General features: G+C 37.3%; 1 protein-coding gene across 1 annotated transcript in view; it reads right to left on the bottom strand.

The window, feature by feature from the left end:
* TENM3 (teneurin transmembrane protein 3) overlaps window positions 1-9,662 on the bottom strand; it is a 99,362-nt gene that overhangs the window by 3,692 nt on the left and 86,008 nt on the right. Inside the window, exons 22-24 of the mRNA XM_010284493.1 lie at window positions 7,002-7,298; window positions 4,190-5,801; window positions 1,322-1,452 (exon numbers count right to left, since the gene is read on the bottom strand). Of these exons, the coding sequence (XP_010282795.1) occupies window positions 1,322-1,452; window positions 4,190-5,801; window positions 7,002-7,298 (2,040 nt within the window). The remainder of the gene's footprint in view (window positions 1-1,321; window positions 1,453-4,189; window positions 5,802-7,001; window positions 7,299-9,662) is intronic.

Below are 9,662 nucleotides of genomic sequence, written 5' to 3'. Positions count from 1 at the left end.
TTCCTGCCACTTCCCGCTTTCCCTCTGTCATGTCACATGCCCCTGGCACTCCTCATTTTGTTGAGCTCTTTTGTGAAGATTTTTGGCAACTACCTCTCTGCTCTCATCCCTTTGACCAGACTGGTTCTTTTCCTGATGCACCTTTGCTGGTGTTAGTGCATAATTGCATTCTTTAGCCTTTGAGATCTAAATAAACAACCTCTCATAGTTCTTCACAGCCATTCCTGATGACAGGTCTCTTAACTCCTGATCCAGCGACCTTGCCTGGAGTGCTTGGAATGCTCCTCCTTCACGGCTTCTGCGGTTCATGGGAGACACTAGTCTCATGCTTGTGCTTTAAGGTCCTTCCCTGTTACTCAATCCCTGGCTATTAAAAAGTATATGTAGCGGGTCACTTCATACAGGCAAAATTAGCTTCCATATGCTCCCTCCTGCTGGGCCACCCTTCTACTGATTTTTTGTCTAAATTCGTTGTAAGGCTCCTCACGATCACATCCTCTTCTAATCTTGTAAAGTTCTCTATCATGATTCTTGCAAAAAGAGCTCTGTTTTTGACTGCTCACAGTTGAATCGCGCATTTTACTGTCTCTTAACGCTTCTTAATTGAGAATTGTAGGATTTTTGAGGATATAGGTCTTTGATCTTTGAGTAAGTTTGATTTGTAAATATAATTTTCTTAAATAGCCACTTTAGATTTTAGTTTCTACATTTATTTCTTCCATCATTTAAAACTGTAGCAGGTTTTCAGGACTGAAATTCATTTTTTTCCTCCCAAAGAACTTCATAAGCACCTGGAGTTCTAGTTTTATGTAATGTAATGGGTTTTAGTTCAGGTAATTTAATTTTCAATATTTTATCTTTATATATAAAACATGGTTAATATTAAAGAGAAGTAAAATTGTAGTAGTACCTGGTATGCATAATTTATATCACCTGTTCTGTTTATTTCACAGTCTGTTTTTCACTACTGTGTTCAGTTTCTGCCTTCAGGTAGAATATTAGTACAAATCTAATCTCTGTAGTTTCTGCTACTAAACTTAGACATCTTTAAAGGGTCTTAAACTTCTTTTCATTGTATTGTATTTTTTATTATTGCTGAAAGCAAACAAAAGCTTATTTAAAATGTTACTTAGCAGATCTGTAAGAAAAATCACCATCTGTATTTTCTTAAATTCTTTTGAAAGTAGATAAAAATTAGAAGTTTGAAAAGCACTGTTCAGATTTAACTTAGCAAGTAACCCTGTCAGGATTATCCATGCCTAGTAAGATCTGAATAGAAGGGAACATCCTGTCTCATTCCATTTGTATGTTTGTTTCTTACTGGTATGTCCTCCCATTGCTGGCTTTTCACAAGTTCATAAGAAGGTTCTGTTAAATCAAATTTCGGAACAGGGAAACCAGGAATGGCATTGTGCAGATGGAAGCCAAATGTCACCAGCCAGCTGTTAACATCTGAAAGAGAAGTATGGGGAAAAAAAAAAAAGAGAGAAAAGTATTAGAATTGTTCTGTATTTTGCAATCATACATTTTTTACGTGAAATAGTTTTTGGCATAGTTGATTTCCTTCTGTAACAGGAAAATTATTCAACAGTCTTCGTTTTGATACGGATGGGTTTAGATTTGTACTACAGCTAGAACAGCAAGCCTGTGCAGTAAACTTGAAGTTCTAAACTTACAAGAATACTTCTATGTAAGAATTGCGCTATGCTTGTTTGACAGGCATTGCAGGTTTCAGCAATTCTGAAGGCCTCAGCGACTTCCAGAACAACTATAGGAGCACAATTAAAGCGTAATTTCCTTCTAATATAGCCTAAACTAATTGGGATTTCATGGTCAGGCTGAAGATGCTCTGTGTCACAGCTTCATCATCCATACTTTAAAACAAAGCAAAAAAGAAAAAATACTGCAGAGCACGTCCTGTCCTTTTGTTACACACATGTTATTGTAATGTCTTCAATCTACCGCTGAAATAACACCTATATGGTCAATTACCTTTTAAATGATTTGGCAGATATTTTATGTTGATTCAAGAGAAATCTCCCCCTGTTCAAGATGAAGTTGGTACAGTTGCATCAGTAAGCAGACAGGACACTAAATTAGCATTAGATTACATTATTTATGATGCATTTTAAATTCTGTTAGAAATAAATAAATTAGGGATGCCAACAGTTAATTAGTTAACAATTGTTGGGCAAGAATGTGTGCTCTGCCTTGTTTCTCTCTTTCTACCCTATCTTTCACAGATACTAAGCTTAGCAGAAGTTGGCAGAGTGCTCCTTACGAAGTCCAATAGTTTTCATTTAAGAAAACCCCAAAGAAGTGGAACAAGGAACAAATTTTTTCCAAATGTTAAAAGAATAAAAAATACTTACCTTAAAATAATTTTTAACCTTTCCACATAAATGATATGCATCATAAGGCTCTCCATCTAAAACTGCCAGTCAGCCAAATTACTCACTGTAATGATAACCTTATATAAGTAGTGTATGCCTATGTATTCCATACATCAAAGATGTTAAGAGAAGAACTAAAACTGTATTTTGAGGGCAATTTTTGAACTAAATGCATCATTTTCAATGCCACAAAGAATTTGATTGCAACTGCATCCCCTACACAGCACATGCTGCTGAATGAGGACAGATTCAAAGGTCTGTTATTATCCTTGCTTCCAGGCAGCCCGTTAGCAACCCTCTTAATAGCTGCTGTTTGTTAAATTAATGCAAACCCACTTGATTCCAGGATGCTTTTCTGAGTGGTAGTGTCACAATGCATTAAGTAAGTGGGGCTGAGCGCCTCCTGTAGTCTGGCACTGTCTATGTAAAGTATTTTGGATTATTTACATCTATTCAAATACGAAAATTCAAATGTGTCTGAGCAATGCATTTTTCAGAAACTTCTGGTGATATGCAATCAGATTTTTTTGTATGTAGAATAATGGAAAACATTACACATCACTAACTCTAGACCCACAAAAAGCATGTAGGTTCCCTAAGAACTCAGTTCTACAAGAAGTGGCACGTTAGCAGGTTTTTATTGCCAAAAGAGAAATTCACACTCCTTTTTCAGTATCCTACGCCTTCCCTCCTCCTGGCTGTGTACTCATTATGTAGCGCTGGCCCTGGAGCTTACTGGACTTCGCTTTCTTAGCCAAATTACATTAGTAGCCTTGCAAGAACATACTCTGGAAAATATCAACCAACTTCCGGTGATATTTGCTGCCATGTTAGTGAGTCAAATTTGTCACAGAAAGACCCCTCCTGTGCTTGCTACCTTACTGTCTCACTCCCTCTTGTCTTTGGTCTTTCTGGTAAAAGAATATGTACTTTTTACTGCTTAGGAGTCCAGAGCCATGAAGAAGCCTGACTCTAATCCACATGTAAGGAGATTCTCATGAACGGTCTTGAGGGGTTCTTCTCTTGTACTTGCTCAAGGAGTCTATTTTCTTCATTATAAGAGCGCTGGGTAATGCATAACCGTATTGGAGGGAGAACTTTGGTCTCCTCTTTCCCAATGCACTGAGGTCTCCAGCTGAGGAAGCTTGTGTTACAGCTTAGTCAGTGGGCGAGGAAGAGATGTATTCCACTGGTACTCCAAAATGTACTTCGGAAAACCCAACCCCTCTGCATACTGAGATGCTCTGAATTATCTTTTTGGGTCAACAGTCCAATATTAAAGCACCATATGCACCGTGTAGGGCACAAGGTTTAGGTTTAGTTACCTAAACTCGAAATCTAATAATGGCCTGTGGATCTTAATCTCTTATGCAGTAACTTCAATCAATGTCTAAAGCTAGATGAGGTATTTGCAAGATCTCTCATTTGCTATTTCACTACTCCTGATAAGCATGTTTGCTGTAATTATTCTCATTGTTAAGTGCTTAATGCTTCCTCATAAAAGAACTTTTCCAAATAGGACATACTTAGGTACTTCACCAAAATTGTGAATTCGAGTCTAAATTGGATGTCTATAGGTCCAGCACCTCCAAACTAAAATCACTTTGTTGATCTGGTTCTAAGTGCCAAGTACTTCTCTGAACAATTATCTTCCCTGACAGTTTCTTTACTGACCTTCCCCAGACAATATCCTCAGCCTGTTACCCAGATAATCAGATTCCAGATTATGAGAACACAGAAAGTTATATTTTTGAGCAAGTGAGAGACAGTCTTGCAATTCAGTAACCTTCTTTTACCTGTGATATAATCCTTTACATCGTGTATTTTACTGGCTGGGTTGTTATTTCTAAACATGTACAAATTAAAAGGAGCTGGATCCTTCCCAATTCTCTTCCAGATTTCAATATCTGGTGTTGTCCACCGGCCTGCCAGTATGTCGTAATCTCTTTCTCCGAAGTGGACTAGCTTGGTCAGTGGGTCGTACAAGCCTCCATGGAATCCTATTACCAGCTGGAAATCAAGGTTAGAGTCAAAATAGATCTCTCCATAAGCAGTATATTGAATTTGTTTAAGCATGAGACCGTTGCTACTGAAAACAGCCAGTGGTGTCCCTGTGTTGTCTGATGCAATGTAAAACTCGTCTCCACTGCTAATTTCCATGGCAAAAAGGTGTCCTTGCAGATCATAGTAAAGAGATGTGATTTCAGAACTTGAGTGGTTATATACATGAGTTATCCTGGTTGGGTAGGTAAGGTCTGCGTAAAAAAACTGGAGGTGCTGTCCAAGGCTAGTTTTACTGGAAACTCGTCGTCCAAGTCCATCATAACGGTAAATCACTGTCCACCCACTGCCTTTGCTATAAACTCGAGTAAGAAGGCCCTTTGAACTGTATTCAAATATTTCAGTACCCCTCTGACGCAGAAATCCATCTTCATCTAGTCGGTACTGAACATCACCTAGTCGAGTTATTCTGTCTCTCAGGTCATAGCGAAGTGGCGTCAAACGGGCGCTGCTACTGGGGTTGAGCAAGTGGAGGTTGCCATTCAGGTCATAGTTGTATCGCCACATTATTTTTTCATTCAGATAAACTGTCTGGAGCTGACCGTCTACATCGTATTCGTAAGCGTATTTCGTGGTGTTGGCAAATGGCCCGATCTTAATTTCTCTTTTTGTCACTCGTCCCATGTTATCATACTGAATTGTAATCCAATACATTAATGACCGAAATATTTCATACTGAATTTCCTTGATGCGGCCGTGTGCATCAAAGTGTTTTGTGTAGGTCATTACAGCTGTTGAAATGATCTGGTTAATATCATAATATATAACTCCAAATTTTCCAAACTGTTCAACTTTGCCAGAGATATCATCAAACTGGTAGAGATCAATAGGCAATGGAGTTTCATTGATGACACCTTGCATGCTAGTCACTCTGAAGCTGTTGTCATAGCTGTAGTCAAATCGGGCATTTACCATTCCGTCTTCGCTAAAGCGGAAAATCTGTCTGTCAATCAGTGGGCCAATTTGCCTGTATCTAATGGTGCAGATAAAACCATCGCTTTGGAGGTTTACTGTTTTCAGGACTCCTGCTGTCTCATCATAAGTAAAACTAACTCTTGTACTATCATATAAAATTTCTGAGAGCTTGGTCTGTCGTCTGTACTTGAATAATACTCTTCGGCTTGTCCCTAGGAAAGCTGTTTGAAGGAGCTGCCCTTCTTCATTGTAGTCCATTATAACAGAAGCATTACTTTCTGGGGGGTTGTATATATTCCGGTAATAGCCAATGGAGCGGATAGTCTGCATGGTATGACGAGCAACACTGGGCATGGTGACAGCAGAAAGCCGATCCAACAAATCATATTCAAAGATATACTGCCGTTGGCTATGAAGCAGAAGAACCATTGACTGAAAATTAAGAACAGATTTTTACCATGTGACAAACAGCGGAGTACTGCCCCCCTTCCCCACACTGATACTATTTCTTCACAAAAATGTGACATTCTCACTTGAGAAAATTATCTCCTCTTTAACTGAGTTATCCTTGACCTTACGTGTTGTTAACATCTCCCTGCCTAATTTACTTGGATGCTTAATTGTAAAGGGTTCTGTAATTAGTAGTTCTACATTCATAATTTGCTACTTGTTATGACTGTATCACTCTTTTATCAAGCACTCACAGCTAAACAGCAGATTGTCAATGGATTCAGATAAGTCATGTTTAATATGAGAAGAAGTAAAACTGTCTTAGAGCCATTAACTCACGAGAACAACATATGGGAGATACAATTTCTTCCCAACAATTAGAGATGATTTTGAAGAATTTGAATAGCCTGAGATCCCTGAATACTGTGTTCTTGTCTTTTAACACATAGCTTTTAAACACAAAACAATTGTTTGATTATTTATATCAAAAGGAGGTACTCAGAATTATTCTGACATTTTTCTGATGCGTGGCTGTTAGGTATCATAAGTCTTGATTAAATTATGTCTGCAATGACTAGTGAACAGTATTTTCTGAGCAACAGCTTCAATAGAAATATATTTAAACCCGAGAAAGAAATGGATTCTCTTTTTGCATAGCAGACATGAGATCTCTCAAGGGGGATTTGCACAGATATTTCTAGAGGGAGAGCTATCATTCAGCAATCATCGTATTTAATGAAGATTCCTGATCTTTTGCCTGTCATTTATTTTGATGCTACAACATATAGCAAGTACAAATTGACAGCTGTAACTCTGTAGAAACAAGAGCTTTTCTTCGTAGTAAAAAAAAAAAACTGTGAAGAATTTACAAACAAATTATTTTCAACTGAATTACACTGCAGAGATCTAGTCCCTGTACCTTATTTTAAAAGATGAAAGGTAAATACAGATGCTGCTTGTTAGTCAGTGGCCTAAATAATTTAAAAATACATCAATTCCTAGCAATTAGCTACAGCGTGATAACATATCTATTGTATAAAATATTCCCCTAGGAATCACATGTTGATACTTAGAATAATTGAAATGCGCTTCTGCTACCTGTTTTTGCTTTGTATGCAGCAGTCAGATGCTGCAGAATTTCAGCACATTCAAAGCATTTTTTAAAGCCTGAGTGTTCCTTACCTTTTCCAAATATGTGTAGCTCCAAGTTTTCCCATCAGCAAACACTCTAGACACTATCCTTCCCTGTCCATCATACTCTATTTTTTCACTAGTCGTCCCTCGTTGTATGCTGCCTATTTGACCTGTGGATGAATAGGTAACATTGACAGCCATCAGCTTGCTGCTCGGTAGCCACAGAGTGGGGTGCCCTGACGTGTCGTAGGCAATCCTCAGCAGAAATTTACGGTGGTCATCGTAGATCTTTTCTGTCTTTGTGGTTCGATCAAAGTCAACTGAAAGGAGGTTTCTGCCATTAACCTTTTTAAAGCAAACAAAACGACATAATAAATCATGCTGTTCAAACCCTACCCACTTACTATTTTCACAAAGCTAGCTATTCTTTAAATATCATGTACAGTGATTGATTTGCTGTGTACATAAATTATCTTCGCAACTTCTTGATATAAATGTAAGGCACTACATTAGTGTCTACTTTAGAAGGCCTACATGAAGACATGGCCCAGAATTTGTTGCAATTTGTTCTTTCTTGATGCTTAGTCAACTGTTTTAAGAAAATACTGAAAGTTGTGCACTGAAAACTTCTGTAACAAATGGAGCCATTTCAGTGGACAAACTACGTTGTTTGTAGGCAGTCCAACGTACATCTGCAAATTATTGTCAAAACATATTCCCAGCAACTGCTTGTGCAGTTCGTAACAATCATGCTAAGAAAGAACTGAATCCTAATCTTCCACAGCAAGTATTTTTCAAAACGATAAATACAAAATTAAGATCTTCAAAAGCACATTAAATCTTCAAAATAAGATTAAACAGTTTTTAGAACATAGACTTTGCCGTTCTGGATCAAATGGAAGTTTAACTCAGTATACCATCCACAGCTGCAGTATGTTTATGAGGCTGAAATCCTTAGTAGAGGATTATGTTTTTTGCCAAGTTAACTGACCACTTAAAGCCTTAAATGACTGGAAGACTACTGAACCACTGAAAAACAGTTTTAAATGCTTTGAAGTTTATAACTGTTCAATTTGAAATTAAAGCCTTAGCCTAGATACATTTATGTTGAAAAGGGTATTATTTATATATGTAAACTATAGTGGTGGACAGGGATTTCTGTGTAATACTTGTACATTGAAATTCGCCCTTCTTACTGTTCTGAATATCCTGACTTTCAGTTTCATGCAATCAACTCTCATTTTTGTATTTATGAAAGGAAAATGTCTGATTTTCCTTTCCCACATTGGTATCTTGGCAATTCTCCATTCCCCCTCTGCATTGAACTATTTTTTAGTGTTCTCAGACAGGCCTCTAGGATTTCTTTGTTCATCTGTAAACCATTTCTATATATGCTGTGTCCTTTTAAAGTTATTCCAGGTGAAGGTGAAACACTGATAACTGATGTTGTTCAGCATTGTATTTTGCCAACATATGGGAAGTAGGGGACAAATGGAGATATAGCTATATTTATTAAATTTTTTGTAAAGTTCCTTTTCAAGTACTTGATGCATATGATACAAAGAGGTGAAGATGGCTAAATAACATTCAGAAAAGAACAAAAAAACAGATATCCTGAACAAAGAAATGACTAGAGAACCTTTGCATTTTTCAGGGCTGCATGTTTAAAAAATACATATATCATGGACACTGGTACTTATACCCTGAAGCTGATAAGTTTCTAAAAGATCAATATAAATTAGATTCTTTATTATTGGCATAAAAAGTATTAAAGTGATGATGACGTTTCACAGGCAAATATGTAAAACAAACAAACAAAAAAATCCTACAAATGCTCAGTTTTGCTTATATCCGTTGGTTTGTCTATCTACATAACTTCTCTCTTTTTCAATATGAAATCACTGGCATGAAAACAACCTGCACTGTCAACTTCACAACAAAAATCCGTGTTTTCATGTAAATCTTCTAAATGAGGAAGGTTAAACTTAACTATGAAGCATTCCCATTCACTTCCTTTTTGTAATTTTTTTTTGACTTTTTAATTTTCAGGTAGCTTTTGTTTAAATTTTCCAACATGTAATATTCAATCATTTGCCTAAATTCACTCTTAAATCTTGTTTATCTCTGGCTTTTATTTCCCAGCTTCTCCCACACATGCCTGCACTCATCTCTGCATCTCCGTGCCTGTTCTGCCTCTCTGATTTTTTCCTCTCCTTTTCTCTCCATCCTTCCTTATTTTACACTTAATTATGATTTTTATTAATTTTCTTGTCTACCTCTTGGGCTTAGACACTGAAGTGCAAATAGGCACTTCTGATTTTTGAATTGGCAAAGAGGGAAGGGTAGTTTTACGGTTAAGGCAGATGTACAAGCAATTGCAGTTAATTTCTTGGCTAAGCACATCCTTCCGGTGTAAATTGCAGCAAAGTACTTAATCTGGCTGTCTCAGTGCCTTATCTGCTAAATGGGATAATAACATCCTTTGCCTTCTCACTTTCCATCTGTCTGGTCTGTGTAAGGGCAGGATAGAGGGGAAAGAAAGGAAATGCCTCTTTCTCCAGCCAGACTCGTGCTTCCAGATTCTGCTGACGTAGCTCTTGCTTTCAGACACGTGAGCTTTTGGTGAAATTTTGGCTCTGCTTGCATAATCTTATAATATAGATGGCAATTATAATAACAACAAGTTTTAGTGATATATCTTCTTTCATT

This window comes from Phaethon lepturus, unplaced genomic scaffold, assembly GCF_000687285.1.
Source record: "Phaethon lepturus isolate BGI_N335 unplaced genomic scaffold, ASM68728v1 scaffold11483, whole genome shotgun sequence".
NCBI classification, from domain to species: domain Eukaryota; kingdom Metazoa; phylum Chordata; class Aves; order Phaethontiformes; family Phaethontidae; genus Phaethon; species Phaethon lepturus.
The sequence above is the reverse complement of the archived record's forward strand: the minus strand, read 5'-3'. Positions and strand labels throughout refer to the sequence as shown.